The 22,845-nt window shown below is 35.4% G+C and overlaps 2 protein-coding genes and 2 pseudogenes across 3 annotated transcripts; 2 read left to right on the top strand and 2 right to left on the bottom strand.

The window, feature by feature from the left end:
* The first annotated feature begins 5,625 nt into the window (after nucleotides 1-5,625).
* Nucleotides 5,626-6,568, top strand: LOC147934614 (uncharacterized; annotated as a pseudogene).
* Nucleotides 6,569-11,529: 4,961 nt separating this feature from the next.
* On the top strand, nucleotides 11,530-16,285 carry LOC104724440 (AUGMIN subunit 6). The gene is made up of 13 exons (XM_087475893.1): nucleotides 11,530-11,962; nucleotides 12,112-12,168; nucleotides 12,291-12,385; nucleotides 12,617-12,767; nucleotides 12,883-13,008; nucleotides 13,100-13,256; nucleotides 13,379-13,439; nucleotides 13,520-13,841; nucleotides 14,012-14,137; nucleotides 14,539-14,700; nucleotides 14,784-15,033; nucleotides 15,284-15,748; nucleotides 15,861-16,285. Exons 1-13 carry the CDS (start codon nucleotides 11,747-11,749, stop codon nucleotides 15,899-15,901), a joined length of 2,229 nt encoding a protein of 742 aa, XP_087332019.1. The 5' UTR covers nucleotides 11,530-11,746; the 3' UTR covers nucleotides 15,902-16,285.
* Nucleotides 16,286-16,563: 278 nt separating this feature from the next.
* LOC109127523 (arabinogalactan protein 24) lies at nucleotides 16,564-17,027 on the bottom strand. Its single transcript, XM_019232438.2, has one exon. The coding sequence runs from the start codon at nucleotides 16,935-16,937 to the stop codon at nucleotides 16,731-16,733; it is 207 nt and encodes a 68-aa protein (XP_019087983.1). The 5' UTR covers nucleotides 16,938-17,027; the 3' UTR covers nucleotides 16,564-16,730.
* Nucleotides 17,028-18,158: 1,131 nt separating this feature from the next.
* Nucleotides 18,159-20,333, bottom strand: LOC104724439 (glycosyltransferase family 92 protein RCOM_0530710 pseudogene; annotated as a pseudogene). The gene has a single exon (XR_015572803.1). The product of XR_015572803.1 is annotated as a glycosyltransferase family 92 protein RCOM_0530710 pseudogene (transcript).
* Nucleotides 20,334-22,845: the final 2,512 nt, after the last annotated feature.

Raw genomic sequence — 22,845 nt, 5'->3', positions numbered from 1 at the left:
CTCCTTGACCCCATCGGCGGTTAGCGAAATTTGACAATCGGCGACGAGCGTCTCGAGCATCTGTACGTTTCCAACAGCTTCATTATATTCCAGGAACTTTTCCCTGGACGCCATGACCGCGTCAGCATACCTCTTGTATTTGGCTAGCAGCTTTTGCACACGAGCGCTCAAATTAGTAAAGACGCTAATCCTCTCAAAGTACCCGAACTCCTCACGCCGATCTCTGAGCCTCTTCGTCTCCGAGCTGAGGGTAAGCTGCAGCCTGCTACAAGAGGTGTCTGACGCCTCGAGCTTTTGCATAAGACCATCCCTCTCTGAGACTAATCTGCGTCGATGATCTTCAAGCTTCGCAACCTCATTGCTCAACCTTTGATTAGATTGAACCGCCTCCCCAAGCTGGGTCTCGAGACGTTGAACCCTCTCAGCCAAACTCGACGCTCCCGGATGATCGCCATCCAGATCACGAACGCGACGATCGTAGCGCGAAGCCAAACGATTAGTTCGTGCAATAAGCTGCAAAAAAAAAAAGAGAACGAGTGTAAAAAAAAAAAAAAAAAAAAAAAAAAAAAAAACAGACGAGAGGACTTCATACGGAATCGGTAAATCTGACAAACCTCAAAAGCGGCTTCGGCAACGTCAGTAACCGCATCCTCTTCCTTCATCCTCTTAGCAGGAAGTATGCGACCCGCACCAAAATGAATATTTCGAAAAAGCTCGGCGCAGGATTGAGGGTTGTCCGGGAAAGGACGAGCTGAGGAGGAGTAAGCGAAGCTCCAGCCATAATCAGACGTCTTTTGCTTCTTCAAAGGATCCGGTCGCTCTTGGCCTGATCCCTTTTTCCTCTTCTGAGGACTTTTAGAAACCTCAGCGGGACGAGGAGGAGCCTTGCATGTCTTCCTTCTCGGGAGCATCTCGGCAGGCCCGATGTGACGGTTTGGAGGAAGAATCTTGGAAGACTGTCTCGAAGAAGTCTCGACCGACCGATGAGACTGGGAAGGAACTCCCTAGGTTGAACCAATGTCGGCAGGGTAAGTCTCGGGACGAGACTCCGAGCGAGGAGTCGAACGAGGCAAGGAAGAAAACTCTGGAACCCGACGGTAGCGAGTAGATACGTCGGGAACATTTGTGTTCAGTCTCCCCATTGTTCCGGCTAAAATCGTGGACAACAAACGGTTTTAAGCAAGGGCACCAGAACCAAAAAACTGATTTAAAAAAAAAAAAAAAAAAACAACAACACATCGAGTTACCTTTCTTCCTCGACGAAGCTGGTATTTTCTTCAACTCGGTACCCGGCCAGACGTAGGGACAAAGGAGCTTGATCGCGTTAACCTCAACTTGAAGAGTAGGAGGATATGGAAGAAGACACCTTGAGACGACAACTACAAAAAGATGATGAACCAAGGGGGGTTAGGTAAAACCAAAGCCCGGCCAAGAACAGAAAGATAGTTAAACAAGAACGGTCGGCTACCGGGTGAAGGGTTCCACCCAGAAAACCAAGGAATGGACGGGTCCTCTAGAACCCCAGGAGTAACTTCCAGAAAAAAATACGAGCCTTTCCAATTATACGTTTTTCCCTTGGCTCCTTCGACGAGGGTCGTATTCTTTGCCGTACCCAGGTAATAAATTCCAGGAGATTTAGTCCGATTCGACGGATTCAGAATCGTCAACTCTTCCAAATTGTCGCAAGTCAGCTTGACTCCTGCAGCCTCGGCCAAAATCGAGAGACCCACGGCGTTCCGAAAAGTTGCTTGGGTAAATTGAGAAATGGTCGCCTTACGCCGAGCAAAGTACGTCATCAAGAAAGAGGGAAGAGGAAAAGTGAGCCCACACTCGGTAAAGAATTTCTCCGAGAGACATATGAAGCCGGCATGAGCATCCCAGGGGCGTTGAGCCGGAGACGGAATTAGAATGTTTGGCCTAGTGCCTAACTTCCCTATGCGAACCGCGTCAATCGCCGAATCAATCTTCAGCGTCGATCTACCAATATGTGCAAAAGCGCCTTCAACCGGCGGAGGGAAATCAATCTCCTCGGGAAAGAACGGGTCATCGGTTAACTGCTCGTCAACTAAGGAAGGGATCCTGCAAGGAAGTCCCGACGAGCTTGAAACGGCTGGGTCGGAAGAAAGGCGGTGTTGAATCGTTGCAAGCCAAGCGACATCTGAATCCGTCGACGATGAATCGGAAGAAACCGGAGACCAAACCCTGCGACGAATAGATCTGGCCGAACCACTAGATTAGGAGGAGGTAGCTCGTCGAAGGTGACTAGCAGCGAAAGGATCGGAGGATACGGATTGGGAGGATGTCATAGTGAAAAATACAAAGTATGAACGAACTGACAAAAAGAGACGAGATAATAGAAAGGAAGAATACCTGCGTAAGGGAAGCAGAGCTCGAGAAGATGAAATAAGAAGGGTGAAGAAGCGGTATTTATAGGGAAGGAAGGAAAATTCTAGAGACGCAATCATTGCAGTACGCGTTCGGCGACGGTACAGTTTCCGGATCTCACGCGCGTCAAGAACCGCACACGATGATTCGACCCCAAAACATCGAAAACCGCGTAATCACACGCGCAACTTTTCGCTTCCTCGAACCTTGTCTAAAGATCATCATCCCAACGACCAAGAGTGAAGGCCCACGCCCGTTCAGGTAAGTTGGGTTTTCGCGACGGACTCCAACGGAAAAGAAAGGTCGTAGGTTCGACCCCCGACATAGTTCTTCGCTTAAAAACTACGAACTAGGGGTGAAGGGGGGGCTACTGTTAGGGGTAGGCCTGTAACCTAACAAAAGGCCCAGCCCATAAGAAGGCCCAAATAAACCTTCAGGAAGGGAAGGGGTATTTTGGTCTTTGTAATGGACGAACCGACACAGTTCCCTATAAAAGTGGGCACACGACGTTCGCCAAAGAGGGGCTTTTTTTTACCCGTTGAAGGTTAAAAGCAAAGGATTCGAAGACTCGTCCACTTTAACTCGTCCGCGTTCTAAACTCGTTCATTACTTGCTAACTCGTCTAAGTTGTATTGTAACCCGTCTTTTGTGTTTCGACACCAATTAATAGAAGAAAACTTCGACCATCCTTTTACCGAACTTAAACATTCTAATTGTGACCGATTTAGACATCAACACTTTATTATATAAAACACAAGTCATCTGTCCCACCAAATTAAACCACATCAGATTTATTTTCTATTTTTATAAAAATCAAATAAAAATAGTTACATCAAATCGTGTGAAAAAAAAAAATCCAAAAGAAAAAGAGAAACTAAATCTTTTCCATTTAACAAATTTTACTCCCTAAACATTTTAAACAATTGAACTTTACTAACACGACAGAAAATAAAATCTCTCTTCAACTGCTGCTCCCCATTATCTCTATTTTTTCTCCACGATCTCTGAGTTTTAATAAAGTGTCACTAATATAATTCTCACTTAATTAAAAAATCATATTCATACTTTCCTCTAATTGCTTCGTCCTCCATTGGTCTATTCCAAAATCTAGATCAATGGAAAAGGGAGAAAGCGAAGGAGACGACATTGAGTCAAAAGAAAAGGAAGGATAAGAAACTGTTGACAAAAAGGTATGATTGTCACCATGGAGGAACCTAAACTCTGATCAGATTTTAGGGTTTCATTAATCTCATGTCTTTCTTTTTGCAATTCTTTTATACAACTATGAAAGCCACTTTTCTTTCTCAAATTTATCTGCATTTGTTTCTATTATCCCCAAATTTCTTACAACTTTCTCTCTTTCTTCTTAATATGATCTGAAGACGCATTGCTTCTCCACCACTAGCTTGAGGGATATTATACTACATCATCGATAAAAAAATATCTATGTTTTTCATCAATGAACTTGAAAAACTTTCGGCCAAAAGGATAATTCATCATCAATGAGTATTCTTTTTTTTAATCTGTTTATTTTATACTTTAATCTCATTTATGTTTTCGTTTTGATATGGTAACATAGGAAGATGGATGGGAGGCCCATGAAACAAAAACAATTTCTCCAATCAAGGATTCTTGCACATTCAATCGGTGAGATCTAACTCTTTAGTCGATCTCAATATCAAAAGTTTTATCATCTTTAGTTACGAATCCATGTCATTGTTAGTTTTGCTAATCATGCCAAAGAGAAACCTTTACAATTCAGTTTTTGTGGCTCACTTCTCTGTCAGTTTTTCCTTACTAACATACCAATCCATTTTCTTATAGATTCTAGGAACAATTGAGTGGTCATATGATATCTATTTCGCTGTACCACTTTTGGGTTCATGCATATGAAATGATTTAGGTATAGTGAGTAATTCATCCTCAAATCTTTGTTTGTTTTATGGGATTTTGCAGCACGGGTAGGACTTTAATTTCGTCTTTTGTTATGCATGAGATGAACAAGACCAAATGGAACAACAACAACCACAAGATTAGTCTTCTATTTCACACAGTCAAATTCAATTCTTCTCTCTAAGACATATTTTATATGCCTTTATTTTTTATTCGTAATATGAACTTTTTTCCTACATCATTCATATCTTTGAATGTCTAAATTTAGTTATTTGAAAGTGTGTTTTACCTTCCTCTAGGTGGGAAGACTACAAGTACAGTTGCAGCAAGAGAGAGATAGGAAATTAGCCCTGGAATCAAAACTCAACGTGTCAAAATGAAATCAACCTATTGCAGAAACAATTTGATAAAAATGTTGCTCTTCATCAAATTATAAGTATGATTTGTCTTTCTGTACTTGAATTCTTCTTCATAATAATTCTTCTTTTTGTTTCTCTTACCCTCTATCAAATTGGTCTCAGGCCAAGTTTTGTTCGTAACCATCTTAATATATATTCGATGCTACTTCCATATGTTTTTTTCTAAAGTTGATGTGTGATTGTTGGAATTTAATTTATACTAAAAATGGTCTTTATATTTGTATGTAGGTTTGTTATGCTGGAACAATAGATTAAAAAAAGAAAAAAAAGCATAACAAGTTTGACAAATTAGTTGAAATAAAAACGAAATATTAGGCACTAACAAAATATAAATACATAGCTTACTTCCTGTATATATCATTTATATTCGTTTTTAAAAATCTGGATGTATGGATTGCTCTTAAATATGTTAATTAAATGATTTTTATTTTTCCTTTGGAACAAAGAGACAACCAAGAAAAAAACACCAATTTACAAAAAAAAATTAATAGATGAAGACAAGACATAACACGTAACCTATTGAAAAATAATAACTCTTCAAAAACCATTTACAGCAAAATTGGATTCGGAAAACTTTTGTCAAATTAAACTGATTATAGTGCAAACAATGTATAATTAGTTACATATTATTTGATCACAAATAATAATTTCGTGCGTATGCACGGGCCAAATACTAGTTGTATATATTTTCCCGAGTAAAAAGATTTGATCTAAACGATTGCCGATTGCGGATTTTGTTCCTCGGATAGGTTTTATTGTTTTTCTTCTCTCTGGCGTCTCAGATTCGATAAGAAGCGAGAGAGGTGGGTCATTTAACCTTCCGTGTTCATCTTGATTTAAGACCTAAGTTGTTTTTTTCTTTTTTTGTTAAAAGACCCAAGTTTTCCAAATTCTGAGTTTGAGTTTGATTTTCTTTTTTAAGATTTTAATGTCCTGCATGAAGGCAGCGCCGAAGGCAGAAGCGGAGGCAGAGGCAGGGGTGGAGGGTGTTGCACCAACTCAGGTCTGGTGGGACATAAACAGGTGTCCGGTTCCCGATGACGTTGATGTAGGTCGGGTCCGTCCGTGTATAAAACGGGCGTTGGAGAAATTAGGCTACTCTGGTCCTCTCACCATCACTGCCATTGGCATACTAACAGACGTCCCTCCCAACTTCTTGAAAGAAGTCTATTCCCTCTGGAATCGGTATTTATCACGTCCCCCGTGGTTAGTAATCCTTTACCCAATTATGTCTTTCAACATCCAAATTGAATTGGTTACATAGTGTTTCTATTTTTTTTTTTTTTTTTTTTGAAGTTTTTTTAAGTTTCTGAAACAGATATCGTTGACATTACGGCAACTATGCTTTATTGGATATGGGCGAATCCACCCCCGGCTAATGTAATGCTCATATCTACTAGGGCAATGTTTTCCGGTACTCTTGACGTGCTATATAGGTATGAATACAACATTGTTCGGTCAATATCTCCAGAAGTCCCCTCCGCTTCCACTTCCACTTCCATCTGGGAATGCTTACTGGCAAGTTTACTGGCAGGTAGGTATTTGTCCTCTCTCTCACAACAGTACCGTCTTTAGATATAATTACATGTTTCTGAACTATTTCTTTTAAAGATGATGCTATGGAATCATCAGGGGCACTAGAAGACAAGAGTAGTGAAACGGGTGAATCTGCCTTGCGTTGTGAGCAATGCAGTGTTACTCTCCAAGGCATTGAAAATTTCACCACCCACCTCAAGAGTGGAGAACATTTACATAATGTAAGCATCCTTCCTAGCCAATGACAGACATTTGAATTTATTTCTTGATCCTAATGTTTTTTTATCTTTTTCCATGAGCAGGCGCAATATTACCACAAAACGAAGACGAAGTAAAGAAGTAGAAGACGACAAGGAAGATATAAGAGAGTTGATGTTTTGTCTTCAAACATATCCACTTCTCCACTTGCTTTATATATAACATAAAGTAGCTGTGAAAGCTTTAAACATTTTTAAAGTGTTAAGTCTATTACCAATCAACACCAAAAAAAGACAAAATAAAATATAGAATTCTAAACTTTGCCTTAATATTACATTAATCAAGAAAAACTAATGATTAAATAGTGATTTAAAAGTTTGTATCCAGTTTATTTTGGTTCTTTAGAGGAACTATATAACTATACGAGATATAAGAAAAATTTAAACTTTAAAATGTTATGAAACTTAAACATATTAAATTTTTAAAATATTACAAGACGGGATAGATGATGAAACAAGTTCAGATCACTATTAATAATTTGAAATATCATTACTTCAGTGTTACAATAGATAATTCATCGTTTCATGAATTTGTTAACATCATCAGTAATAGAATATCAGACATATCTAATTGAATTGATTAAATTACGATTATGTAAAAAATAAATTGTTCTAGCGGTATACCCCGAGTTTGAATTTTTAGTCTAAAATCTAGTAAGAGGTGATAATTGACTATAGAGAAACGGTTTCACGAGCTTTAAGCAACAGTGCAAGAATAACTACTTCTGCTTAGAAAAGGAAAAAAAAACTACTACTGCTTTCGGAACCTTGAATGCGTTTCATAACTGATTAATTAGTTCTGATTCTCCAATTTTTATTGCATGTGGTCTATGTGGTATACATATTTTTTTAGGTCAACAAACTATATGATATATTTCATTAAATTGACATTTTCTTGATTTGCTTCTAAGCTACACTGTGTAATATTAATAAGGGATCTACCAATCAACTATAGTGCTTAAAATACCTAAAAGAAAACCTGTGGAAACTGAAAAGGATTATATGCCAAGTTCTTTGTCTTATCACAAAGAAGATGTAAAGATATATACTGTACATGGCCGGTTTATATTTTATATATGAAATATTATGCACATAATTGATGTTTTTTTTTGTTATCTACTATTAATTTAATAGTAATTTTTTTTTGGGTATATAGTAAATTTGACAACTACAAAGTTACAAAACAAAGCAAGAAAAATAGATAATATATTCAAAACCTGAGATTTTGAATACTGCTAATATACTTACCATTCAGAAAGAATCTATGATTTTAAACAATGTACTTATAAAAGTATTTATAAGAAACCTAAAAAATATTAAATACGATTTTTTTTATTCTAGTATAATTAGAATCCTATAGATGGTTTGGCATGTATAAAAAGAGAAGATGCACGAGATTTTAAATTTAAGGAATCGTCCTATACAAATGAGTTTGTTTGCTTTGGTTCAAATTCAAGGATCATGGATAAGATTATCATATAAAAATATAATACTACGCAAGATTATAAAAGCCGACCGTTGGACTGATAATGCAAATTTAATAACAACAAAAAACGCGTACACTACTACAGTATCCTATTAAAAAACCCAACCAGGGTTCCGTTGTACCAATACAAAATTATAGTATCTCCATCTTACACAATTGGCAGTATTAGTAAATCCAATAGCATCATCATCTCACATGAATAATCAAATAATATGCTCAAGCACGCTGCCTCAAAATCGCAATATTTCAAATAACCTAATTGTTATACATTTTTTTGGTGTCTTTTTACGAATCTACAAAAACTGTTTGAAATAATGTATTATACTAGATTTTAAGCCGCGGTACACTGCGTATATATAATTTTTATTACTATTTATATTTTTATTGTATTTGTTTGTTAAATATTGGATGTTTTCTATATAAAGAAATAACTAAATTTTCTGATCATTTGTGCGTCTAAATGCAGAGCCGGCCCTTGACACAGATAGATAAAGCACATATTTGTGGCCTCTAAATAAGATAGTGAATATTCGGCCATTTTTTTCTAAATACTTCATTAGTTATACTGGTATAAAGGTAGGATATTAGCACCAAATGTCAATGATTCAAATCTTTTCTAATCTTCTTTGTGTTTTTCAAGTTTTTTTAAAAAAATATTAATGTATAATTGGCCCCACCAAAAAAATGGGTTTTTGGCTTTAATACTTTCAGAGAAGACTCTGGCAAAATATTTATATTAATTTTTTAATCCGCAATATACTTTATTATCATTTGTTTGTTATATTTAATTTGTTTTGTTTAGTGTTTGAGATTCTATTTTGAATGTTAATTATTATAACAAAAAATAAAAGATCTAAATACATATTAAGCCATTTATAAGCTATGATTAAAACACATTTTTCCTAATGATTGAATTATTTTACACATTCTTAGTTAAATCAACTTAATTTTTATGTGTCAAATATTCTAATATTAATAATGTTGACAAATAATAAAATGAGGATTTAACATGTGTTAGCACAAATTTAATGCTGTTTTATTATTTCCAACATAACCCATATACTATATAACCATATTATATAGTATTTTAATTTTTTTTTTACATATTTGTAATATTTTAAAATTTTATTAAGTTTATATATATTAATTATAATATTTAAATAAATGTGAATTAAAGTTTTTCTTACGTTAAGAATCAAAACTCACAGGTTTTAAAAACAAAATAGGAATCAAATTGTTGTTTTATTTGTTTGCAAAGGATTTATAGATAGAATATCTTTAATACACAATAGAAAATGTGGTTAAATATATCATAGTTTCTATTTCCATATTTATTATGTTGTATTTTTTTAGTTGGAATAATATATAAAATATTTAAGAAACAAAATCTGAAATAATGTTATTTTTGGAAACTTTTTAGAAATTAATGTTGTAAATAAATTTTTAAATAAACAAAACTTAAAGGTCATAACACAAAATGTACTTAAATAATATTATTCTAAATTGTTAACAGGGACAAATTTGCTTCCACGGCTTTCTATTTATAATCCAACCTTTGAGTTTTTTTTTTTTACTTTAAAATTTTAAAAGAAAATACTCCACCCAGATATGGGGAAACATTTATCGCGTGGCTTGTTGTGATTTGTTGACAATGCCTTAGGCGCACATTAGCTTTAGCCTCGCGTCTTCGTTTGAAAATGCCTGTGGGGTAAACTGACGTGTCGTCGGGATAACGTCCAAAGTATTTTACAAAATTGGTGTTATACTTTTTAAAGATCCAGTTATACCCCCTACTATTCCTGATTATGACATTACAATCCATATTCATATGGACATTTTATAAGTTTATTTTCCAGATAGTGCATGGTTGAGAATCCAAATATCGTATTATTTTTTTGAAACCGTCGTATCAAAAATACTATTTAGTTTATGAGTGACAATAAGTAATAATATATTTTATATATAAGTTATCGTGATTATATTTTTTATATTGTCATTGGTCAAAATTTTAGATTATTGTGTATTTTTTTAGTAATATTTTCTGATAAAAAAATAATTATTTTTTGTATGGCTGTCTGTAATCATATTTCTTACATCTAACCACACCAGAAAACAATAAAAGTATATATTTAAAAAAGTATTTTACCATCCAATATTTAAAATTTTGTGTAACTCAGTTTTGAATATGAGAAAAAAATTATTAAAATTTTTCTGATACTTATAACTAGCTTTTAACCCGCCATACATCACCAGAATATATTTTTTTTTTAAAAATTATATTAAAAAATATGTTATAATTGTTTGTTATTTTGTGGGTTTTTATAAATTTTTACCTTGTATAGTTGTAAATAGTTATTGAATTTATTCCGTAGTTTACCATGAAACAAAAAAAAAATTATAAGTAATTTTTATAATTTTTAAAATGATAAAGTTCTTTGATTCCTTTTAATATAGATGTTACAATATTATTTAGGTTTTATCCCGCGGTACACCATATTAGTGTGTTTTTTTATATAGAATAGTATAGAGATATGTGGGAAATAAAAGTAACTTTATTGGGTTGATGTATATACAAATTAATTATATTCATTTGGAATTTGATAAACTAAAATTAATTGGTGTAAAAGTAAACAGATCATGTTACTATGTATAACACTAGTGCACATATAAATGTTGATTGAATATATTCCAAACTCATATGCCAATTCTATAAAAAGTTTGCCAAAAAAAAAAATGCCAATTCTATAAATTATGAAATGAGTTAATAATTAATTTATTCATTTATCTTGGAAGGCTTTAATTCTATAAATTAATCCCCAGAATAATTTGTATAAGTATTATATTTAATTTTATAAGATTTTGTAGATTTTTAATTTTAGTATTCAAATTATAGGACTTTTTTTTAGTGTGTTCAAAGTTTAACTCGTGCTACATGTATATTCTAATAATATATTTATCACGTGGTACACATTCAAGATTATTTTGCAAGAACTAAAATATTTTGATATGTACATTTTTTTAACATAAAAGAGAGATATATAAACATATGGAAATAGTTATATTAAAAAAATCGATTACATAAATAAGAAAGGGAAAGTGGGTTCCCATTGAAACATCTGAAATAGAGTTGTTTGGGAAGTTTTGATTTTTTTGTTTAGGATTGAGAATACTACGGTTCATAAATCTGGTTGTATGTTTAATATTTAAACGATGATGACAATAATTTAGGGAGTTGAAGATATTATATTCTATTTTTGTATGAAATTAGGCTAGGATCCCAAGATAATTTAGTAAGACTGTATTCAATTAAAGATTTCCGAAAGAATTTTTGTTTCCAACTTTCCACAGTTTAGATTATTTTGTTAGGCTTTAGAATACTACGATCCATAAATCGATTTTGAAATTGCTTATTTCGATTTTGTTCTTTATTTTTTTTAAAAAATATCTTAATTATAATTACAATGGATGTAAATTTTTTTCAACTACAAGCTTTCTTTGCGTAAACTGCTGCGACAATGTTAATAGAGATTCGATTACTACATTTCTTTTGTTTGTTAACACTTGTTCCATCTATTTGATTTCGCATATAATTTTGGATCTTTGATTAAAAAAAACTTAGGGGCGATTTATGTAAAATTATTAATGTTGAGGGATTAAAATTTAAAAAGTCGCCGGAAACAACACATTTCGATCGAGATTCAACTAAAAGGGGAAAAAGAAAAGAACCCATTGAAGAGGGGGAGAGAAGAAGATCGGAGGCGACGACGGTGATGACGATGGACAGAGAGAAGGAGAGAGAACTTGAGCTCGAGAGTGCAATGTACACAAACTGTTTGCTTTTGGGTTTGGATCCGAACGTGATCGGACTCGGAGCCTCCAATGGCACGCCTCGGGTCGGGTTATTTCGCCATTCCAATCCAAAGCTCGGAGAACAGCTTCTCTACTTCATCCTCTCCTCTCTTCGTGGCCCTGCTCAGTCTGCAAAGGTTCGATTTCTATCTATCTTCACTCTCTCTCTCTCTCTCCATCTCTCAATCTCTCCATCTCTCTCTCTCTCTTGGCTCACTCGTTACGAAATTGGTTTTGGAATTCTGGAATCAGTCGTTTGATTTTGGGTATTTTCTTGATCTCTCAGGATTTTGATAAGGTTTGGCCAATTTTCGATTCGGCTCAATCTCGCGATTTTCGTAAGGTAACAAAAAAAAAAAAGGGGGCTTGAGAAAATGAAGTTTCTTTGGTGTTTGTTTGTGAGCAAATTTGTTTTCTTTTTTGAATTCTTAGTTTACTTTAACACTAGAAATTATGCATCTGAAGGTTGTTCAAGCCATTATAAGCGAGCTTGAATCACAAGGGGCATTACCAAGGAGTAATTCGAGGGTTTCATCACTAGCCACTTGCTGTGGTCCAAGGTTGGTTGATGTGATTCTTATGTTTATGTTCCATTAGCGTTTCTTTCTAGTGCTTGATAATGAGCAAACTAGTTAGTCTTTTCTGCTTTGTATTCGTTACGCATTTGAGGCTTAGCTATCTCTACTTAGTTAGTCATTTCTGCTCCTGGGTTTTTATCTGTTGTTCGAGGTAATTGACCAGCATTATGTGATCTGATATGTATATGTGGTACCTCTTGTTTTTGATTGCAGATTTGTGGAGCTCTTATGGCAACTTTCACTGCATGCATTAAGAGAAGTTCATAGGCGGACATTTCCTGCTGATATTGCTTCCAATCCTCTGCCTTCTTCTCTGACAGATGTATCCTTCTCACATGCTGCTACTTTGCTTCCTGTGACCAAGGTAGTACCAAAAATGTTACTTTGAAGATTGTGTTTTATAGTTTCACCTGTCTATGTAAACCTTGCTGACGAGTGCACGGGATAACTTATAAATGTGCGTGTAAATGGATTTTCAGGCCCGGATGGTGCTTGAGCGTCGCCGGTTTCTGAAAAATGCAGAGACTGCGGTACAAAGACAGGCCATGTGGTCTAATTTAGCCCATGAGATGACTGCAGAGTTCCGTGGTCTCTGTGCTGAAGAGGTATGACGTTATTTTTTGGTGAGATGTACTCAATTTTGTTGTCATATTGGCTTAGATTAATGCATTTCATTTTCTGTTTCGTTTGCATCAGGCTTACCTGCAACAGGAACTAGAGAAACTTAACGATTTGAGAAACAAAGTGAAGCAGGAAGGAGAAGTGTGGGATGACCTTGTGTCTAGCTCCAGTCAGAATTCTCATCTAGTTTCAAAGGGAACTCGGTTATGGGATTCTATCATGGCTCGTAAAGGTAAGGTTTTATGCTGTTCTATTTGTTCGGAAGAGTTAATACAGAGATAGGTACTTATAATATGAATTGTGCAGGAGTTATATACTGTAGTTTATAGTTATGTTTTTTGTCACTATCTTCAGGTCAGCATGAAGTTCTTGCGTCAGGTCCCATTGAGGATTTGATAGCTCACAGGGAGCATAGGTAACTGCCTCTTGTAAGAAACACGGCCTGAATTCCACTTACCCAATTACTGACATCTGGGTTTCTTTTTTGATCTGTAGGTACCGAATTTCAGGATCGGCCCTACTTGCAGCGATGGATCAGAGTTCTCAAGTTCCTCGTGCAGAATTACTCTCTGCCCATTTAGATGATCCAGCCTTGTCACTTGCGGATGAAAACGAACTAAGTGATGGATCGTATGCAAACATGCATGACCACTCTTTAGTAGACAGTTTCGAATCAGCCAGCTCACAAGCAAGTGATGAAACACTTTCTCGAGTAGATGATAGAGGTGGAAAGGTCAACCAGACAGTCGATGTAGCGGAAGTCATAAGGCGCTGGACACATGCATTACAGCGTATTCATAAACAGTCTCTTCTTCTGGTATGTCATCTCTTGTCTTGTTATGGATATTTTTTTTCCCTGTAGTATGTTTTACCATTCTCACTATTTATACGGTGGCCTTCAATGCTTTAATGCTCCACATTCTGTTTTTCTCTGAGGAATTCAGTTCCATTGATTTATACTTATTTTCCATCTGTCTATGCTTCTAGGCTAAAGCGAATGATGGGGATGGTCCAGATATTTTACGGACTGCGAATGATGGTGGTACAAGTGGGCATGTTGAATCATTGGCCGCAACTTTGACTGAACATCAACAACATTTAGCTAGCTTTCAGGTGAATGTGTTAGCTTGTTTGTTCCCTTTTTTAGAAATTGCTATTGGCTAACTGGAAGTCAAATGCTCAACATATAGAAAAGAAAGCTGCTTTTCTTTAAGGACATTGATGAAAAATGTCAAAGACTCAAAGCTGATAGATAAACCCTACATCAGTATCAAAAAAATTCTTAAAAATCTGGTTTTCCAACGAGACATTTTGTATAATTGGAGATCCCTGAAGTTACATTATAATCTTGGTCATTAGTCATAATGATTCAGCTTGTCTTGCGAGAGTATCAAAAGTTGCGAGATCATTTATATTACCACACTGTTTGTTGGATCTCTTGGAGCATGCTCAAAACCTTAGTTACTGGTTGAATATCTACTATGTTCTTACTGTTGATGGAACATTATATGCAGGTACTTATCAACCAATTAAAGGAGGTTTCTCCAGCCATACAAAAGTCCATATCAGAATGTACTGAGAAGGTTAATAGTCTTCTCCCGACTTTACCTCCAGTCACGAGAAGTAATGGGCAAGCATCTTCACTTCTACAATCTCAGGGCAGTGGGAGAATTATGGTACAGTTGATGGCTTAATTTTCATTCTCTTCCGATGCATAAGCTATTGAGACGCTCATGCACCTTTTTTCCTTGTGATACAGGAAGGTGTATCCAATGATGTTACTGAGCTGACCTCGACAATGTCTAATGTTCAGCTGGATAAGGTCTCAGCCAGTCCTACATTAAAGCTTCCACAGTTATTTAGCTCCACTCCTACTTCTTCTGGTAAAGGTGGAAATGCACAAAAGCGACAGACAATGGCTTTTCAGGTCAATAAAATGGAAAGCTTGTCTGAAAAGAACTCTACAGAGCAAGCACTATCAAATGCTCGACCAGAAAACTTGCCGACAGGTTTGTTACATAATTACCTTCTCTATTAAAACGAAACAGTATATGGTATATCAAAAGAAAATTTTGCCGATGTGAGTTTTCAAGCTTTTAGTTTTGATGCCAATCATCCATTCTAGGCCTATTCCAGTTCTAACTAATCTATGACTGCCTCATTTTCTTCAAATCGGTTTGTAAGAGAATGTTGTTTAGTTAGTTGATCACAGTATGTGTTTTCTTCTAATTCAAATTTAAACTCTAATTTTGGTTACAGATACTAGCAGTTCATTTGTCCAGAACCTGAAGAAATCTGTGAGGGAAGCGGCTTTATTGATTCCTTCTTCAGCAGGATCATCACGGGACAGTCAATCCGATGAGGGCTCTGAGCATTATTTTGTACCTCTTTCAGCAACTGGCTTTTCCCGTTTTCCAGCAGAAACCAAAGGCCTGCCTCTCAGAGGGTCGAGGGCAATTACCTCTCTGAGCGAGCCTTCGTTTTTGGAACACAATGTTCCTGATAGCTTCGCGCCAAGCAAGTACAGCGATATACCTGACACGTATGATGATCTAGATTCATTCAAAGATTACGATAACGGTAACGGGTTTCTCTCGGTTGTGGGATCAAACAGTGTAGCTTCTGATGCACAACAGTCATTTTACGACGTTGATGATCAAGTATTTTCCCCACCTTTACTAATGGACTCGTCCCTATTATCAGATGCCTATGAAGACTTATTAGGTACGTTGATTATTCTCATAGTCACATATATTTAATGATTGTCTAGGATCAGACATTGGTGTGATTCACAGAGTTCATGAAGTTTATTACCCATTTGACTTTCCTTTTGTAGCTCCTCTGTCAGAAACCGAAGCGGCTTTAATGGAGCATTAGGAAGCAGCCATGAATCAGACAAAACTATGACACTTGTGTTTCTTCAACAACTCTGTTCTTGGGGAATTTGAAGCCTGTGTCTTGGTCTCACAGCAGAGAGGAGTTTCAATTATTTACCAATTTAACAAGGCTTTCTTCTTAATTTATCTTGGACTTGTTGGTAATGGGACGCTTGATGAATGAATGATGGTGGCTATTTGTTTGTGTGTCAAGTCTGTAAAATAACCTCTAGCTCAGGTTAGAAGCATTGCTCTCTAATATTTGGCTTCCCAACAAAATACAAATTTGATTATTTTGTTTTATGTTTTTTAGATGTAAAGAAAATAGAGAAGAATTGTTTTTTCCTTAACTCCTTCAGTTTATCACAATATTTGTTTTGTATTATTTACTCGTGTTTCTATCTACTAATAATAATATTGTCTTATTGTTTAACATTAAAGAGAAAAAAAAACAAGATATTCCTAACCGGAAGGAGAACAAAAAAGAATCAAAACCGTTGACGACCTTTTCGTAATATTTTTTGGCTTCTTGTATAATCTATAGAGAAACTTTTTATGAAAGTTTTTTTGTCATACAAGATTCAATTGGTTTTGAAGATCTCATAGCTAAAGAAAACGATGGTTAAATCTAAGGGTCGGATTTGGAATCCAAACACACACACGTCCAAAAGAGTTATTTATTCATGAAATCATAAGATAAACATCGATCGAAAGAGTTATAACAAATGGGAAATTTTCATCAAAAAAAATATTAAAAGTCAAAAAGAGAACAAATTCATAGAAACAGAAACGAAAAAAGAAAAAGACGAATGTAATGTAATGGAAACAACTTAGTGGTTGGAACCAACGAAGAGAGCCACGGCGGCAACAGCCAAGACGGTGAACATATTGGTGGCCGAAACAACGGTTGAGCTAGATGAGGGTCCTGGTGCAGGAGCTGGTGCATGGTGGTGACCTTCGTGGGCTGAGACGACAGCCATCGTCGCCAATAGACAAACCACAGCGATCTGAACAAACATCTTCTTCATCATCATCATTATCGTCTCACAAAAACGTTATGAGTGAGTTTTGGTTTGGTTTTGATGAATGAGATAAAGATTTGTGTTGTTTGTTGTATAAATAGGATTGTGTGATTTGTTTATATATAGAGAAAAAAAAATTATCTATTTTGTGATTTATTAAAATTGATTGCAATATCTCAAATTAAGTTATTCTTTTCTTTTTGGGTCTAAAAATAAGATTTGTTTTCTATTTTTTTTAAATCTTATTGGGTTGAATTGGCCCCGGCTTTTGATGCATTGATCAAGACAGCTGTTTAAGATTATATTTTGATTCTGTGATTCTGTCTATCACGTTCCTATAATTGGCCAATAATATGATTTTTTTCTTTAAATAAAAAAAAGAAGTGTAAATACTTTTGCAGAATCAGAAAATTTTATATTGGATTTATAGATTTTTTATTCTATATCTTTGTAATTGATATATTGTTTAAACTGTTTGAAATGTGAAATTATAGTTTATGGCTTCTTATGAGTTATGGGGTAGGCAATGAAGGTAACATTAGCCTCATAAAAATAAGTTAACCTTTAATTATGGGGCTCATAGCATTTGTTATGGCATTTCTTATTCCTAAATAATTTAATAAATTATGGATTATATAGATTATTCCTAAATAATTGTGTTTAGCAAAAATAAATAAAAAAGACGTGGAGCCAATTCATTTTTGGTTAGGAAAATTCTAGAATAAAATTCTTGTATATACGTGTACATGAATAAATATGATTAGCACATATTTCGCTCTCGGGATTTTGGGTTATATAAACGAATGATATTATCATAATTACTCACTTTTCTTTTTTCTTTTTTTAGAAGAAAGTTTTATTAGTCAGAAGAAAATTAATCAGAAAAGTTAGTAAAATAATAACGTTAAGTGAAGATAAGCACGTTCATTGCGGATTTTCACTAAGTTAAAAAAAAAGAAGAAGATGATTTTATTAAATTATGCATAAAATTTTTCTTTTTAATAGAATCAAGAATTAGAAAAAGGTGTTTTTGTTTTTGCAAGAATATGAAACCTGCATTATAGCTGCTAAGCCATGTGGGAAACAAAACGCCGACTGATAACATTATAGTGATGATGGGTGTACACATATTATGACAATGATAAGTTTATAACATAATCACCATCAAATATAATCTTTTTTAATCATCATCATCATCATCATGCAATCATGCTTTTCTTTTGATAAGACTAAAAATTTAAAATAAATCTGTATTGAAAATATTTACATTAACTTATTTATTAAGTAAAGAGTAAACAAAAAAAGTATAACATTTGTTTCTTTTTCTTTATTCCACGGGAAGCAATCAGTATTTACAAAATCGGACTATCTACACATTATTTTTAGTTTTCACCATGGAAATTTCAAAAATAAAAAAACTATTGGGCCTTCAATTGTTTTTTCCTCTTCCGACCAACCCTTTTATCAGCCCACGAGCCCATTTGAACTATAACTTCATCTTCCACTCTCCTCCTTTCTCTCTCCCATACTAAACGGTGCGTTTTACGGTCCCTGAAATTCTCCAACACCCAACTCTGGAGTCCAGTATCTCTCACCTCACAAAACCTCTCAGCCCAATCAGACGGTTCAACAGGTCGGGTCCCTAAACCGGGTGCCCGATCTTTCGACCCGACGTTCTCTTCGTTTTGCCAATCCGCCACGTAAGTAGCCACTCTCCTTTTAAACTTCTCCTTAAACACATCCCAAACCTGATACTTATAATGGTTAATGACCATTGTACCCTTATCCACGTCGGCAAACGTGAATCCATCTCTCAAGTGAAAATGATGCACGACATTTATCAGCGTCGCGTTTAGTGATTCCGGTCTAATTATGCTCTTGTGTCTCTCCGGTAACGTCATACGACATGTATACGCCGTCGTGACTCCTTCTCGAGGTCGATCTCTAAGTCCCGACGGTCCGAAACTGTGACACGGTGTTCGAATTTCACCGATTTCGCCAATCGATAACGATGGTGCTATTGTATGGTTTCTGATTACGTCTGTTAAGGTTTGACCGGATGGGATGTAGAAGAACTCATCGACGTCGATAAAAGCTACCCAATCGCAATCCCTTTTTGCTCGAATCGCACAATTGGCGAATCCGGCTTCTTGAGTTTTGATCCACGGCCAAAAATGTCTCGAAACGTTGTAACCGTGATTTTCTAGATTCTTGATCTCGGAAACAATGTCATCGTCGCTGTTGTTGTCGTAGATGAACCACCGTTGAACGCCGATTTTTCCGTGGTACATCACCCATTCTCTCAAAACGTTTGCTGCGTTTCGCGTCATGGTGCAAACGCACGTTTCAAACGGTTTCGAGTCTGTGACCCGACCCGGACGTTTGATTGGTTGGGCAACAGATGGAAGCATCTCACTTCCTTTGATTCTCACGGATACTTTAACCGGTTGAGATTGGGCCGTTCTTGGACCGTCTAATACTGTTAGTGGGGTTTTACATCTCACGATCTCTTGGGCCGCAGAGATAACTTGTGCTCGAAGTAAAAGTTTAGGCTTCGTGAAATCCCAACCGTAGACGCACTCATACCTCGACACGTCAGCAACCTTTCCTGGCCGTAGATTAAGTCCCTTGACAAAGACCACCGTGGAATTGTCGTCGTCTATAACAGCGTCGTAGACTAGCCAATCCCACCGGTGTGTGGTTTCTACCAGGAGGTCCTTATTATTACCAACCGTCCATCTCGAGACAGCGAGGGATACGGTATTATCACGTGGCACGGCTGAACACCGTACGATCTGACGACCATTGTCGTCGGTTTCCACGGCGAACGGAAGCTCTTTAAACAGCTTAGATGAATCGTTTACGTCGGAGAAAACGCAAAAGAGGTCCTCTTTAGTTAATAAACGAGAAGCTGGAGGGTAGTTTAGGAAGATCAATGTTTGGTCGGGAAACTCAACCGTTTCATGGATCGTTACCACCTTAACCCTCGGTACAGAACCACCGAGAACTGCCTTGTGGTTGATCGTTTTATTACCTAAGAAGATGAATAATGCAGAGAAGAGAACGAAGGAGAAGACAAACAAAGCTACGAATCGGAAAAATCTTCTCCACGAAACAAGGACGACGTCGCCACCGTTTAAACCCCCGCGTTTCCTACGGTTCTTCATATTTAAGCTCTTTCTTACTCTTTAATTATGTCGCAAGCTACGAAGATTTTTAGGTCGATGAATTTGGGGTGAAGAAGAATAGAAATATAGAATAATCTATTTTTTGTTTAGCTTTATTCCTTATTTTAATTCTCTGATAAAGACAAAAGACAGATAAATATGGGTTTTATGTTCCGCCTTTTTTTTTTTTTTTTTTTTGAGAATTTTCAACTTTCTTCTTTGGTGCTCAAAGATGATTATGGAAATTTACGAACTTTGATGTTGAAGGTTTAGGATAAAGACCACTTTATTGCGCTAAACCAACCGGTTCGACCGGTTTATCCAATGTCTCTTTCCTTTTAGAAACCCACTCATAAAAAATATCTTAAACTCTATGGGTTTTATTGTCACAGATACTTTACAAACTCTTAGGTAATACAATCCTATATAACTATCCGCGTTATACACCTTCATCTCGTAGTAATTTATATTCGAAGAGTGTTTATACTTTATACTATGCAGAAATATATAAAGATTTGCCAGACGAAAAAAAAGCACATAGAAAATTCGGATACCTTGCTTGTTATATTCCACTTCATTATTTATTTACCTATCTTTAGTGCTTTGAAATTATCCACTTTATATTTATATTTTTTTTTTGGTTTAATTTTGTGGATCGTCTAAGTTGAGCTTGAAAGAGACAAGACTATGATTCGATTAGTGTCTTGACTTTGAGTCATATACTCATATTGGACTTAGGCTGGGAAAAAGTAGGATCCACTTATCTCCGTTTTTTTCTTTACGTCATCTCTAACGTATGTCCCACGTCGTTCTTTTAACTCTTTCAAGTGAGACTTGGTTTCTGAAATTACCTGGAAATTACTATTGTTTTGGCCAATGTTTTAGAAATCGTTAGGCGTTACTTAGGCGGTCAGGGTAGACCTAGCGTTTAGAAAAAAAATCAGAAATTAAACGAGAATTAATTGGGAACTAGTTTTAAGATTATTTTATTAAATTAATAATAAAATAAAATAAAAAATATATAATATTAAATATATGTATAATTCTAGTTATGTTAAAAGAAAAAATATCAATTTTTATATAGTATTGTCTTTAAATCACGGTAAAGACATAAAAACCTAATTTTAAAAGAAAATTTTATGATTTCCATTAAAAAGTTTGTACATTAGTTATTGTAAGACATCATAAACTCTTAATTTAAAATATCTAAATAACAAATATATATATATATATATATGTGACTTATATTTGGCTACAAAAATAATCGGTATATACAAAATTAAACGTGAATTAACTAGATAATCGATTATTTTGTCCAATTAACTATATTGAATAAATGATGCTAGGCGGGGATTAGTCATTAATCGAAGCAGAGAGAATGGAGTTAATTCTGTTTATGTCTGTCCAATTATGTATGTCATAAGTTTTACCCATCCCTCTCTCGGTGGTTCCCATTTGATTAACCGTTCCACCCGCACCCCTGTGACACTCCCAGACCGAGCAACCAAAACCGCTCTACACACCTCTGCAGCTTTATCCCTTATCCACTTCAACCTATCTCTGCAAATTCCCCGCTCACCAAATACATCACCTCCACTTCCACGCCCACCAACATGCCATACTAAACAAGGTTGGCCAATTGGCCCAACTCGGGTTTAGATTATCAAACAACCACTCAAATAAGGACTGAGCAAAAAAAATTTGTTGGCGTTGTGGAGGGACCAACCTTCGCCAAATACCTTCCATCGCCGGACAGAACATGCGTGATTGACTCCTCAGCCCCATTGCACACCGAACATACCGCAGTGTCCCCCATATGCTAAATGGGGACTTTAGAACAAGGGTTTTTTTCCTAATTAAAAAAGGTTTTTAAACAAACAGCTCAATAGAAAAATATGATCGAGAAAACCGTGCATGGTTAATTAAGGAATTTAATTCTAACAATTGATAAGTCTATAATTTTTAATTAGGATAGTACGCGCGCGCATGCGTGGTAATTAGAACTTAAAGAAAAACAGTTTTGATATTATAGGATAAGCTGATTTTTTTATTTAATATTCAATAACTGACATCTTAAAATATAATGTTTTATCTTTTGAATTCAAACACTTGGTTAACCCATTTAACTATTTAGCTCATCAAATTAAATGAGTTCACGCGTTAACTCAACTCATTTGTTTAAATGATTTGGGTTAATCCATGAACTCATTTTATCTAAACTTATTAGGCAATGAGTTGAATTGAGTTGAGTTAATCATTTTGACATCCTTAATAATAACGTCCAACAAATTCAGACCTGTAAATATATAAAGTGTATTAAACAAGTTTACTTTAATTTCATACAAAACTTGATCTTTATATACATAATAATATCTTACATAGTCTTGTGATGCTCCAGTCCCTTGAACTCTGGTTTTACAAAGATCTTCAAAGAGGCCAATGTGTTTTCAATACATGGTGAACTTATAGACATTTACAATTTAAAGTGAATATATTGGTTACTTTTTGATGATTATATCAGAACTATTTTATGTTACATACCTTCATATTCTCCGACCTTCCAAAACCGCATTACACAAAGGTTCGGATTTATATTAGATGGCACCCGTTTGATTCCCATGAATACATGAATTGAGAAGTGTAGTTATCTTTGGCACGACACTTCACAGTTTCATTCCTAAATGTTTATAAAATTAATAAAAATCTTAACAGAGACAACTTTAAATGTAAGTGTCCTAAAGGTAGAGTAAATGTCT

The sequence above is a fragment of the Camelina sativa genome, chromosome 11 (assembly GCF_030686135.1).
Source record: "Camelina sativa cultivar CO46 ecotype springtype chromosome 11, ASM3068613v1".
Taxonomy (NCBI): Eukaryota; Viridiplantae; Streptophyta; class Magnoliopsida; order Brassicales; family Brassicaceae; genus Camelina; species Camelina sativa.
Note: the sequence above shows the minus strand (reverse complement) of the source record. Positions and strands in the feature narration are given on the sequence as shown.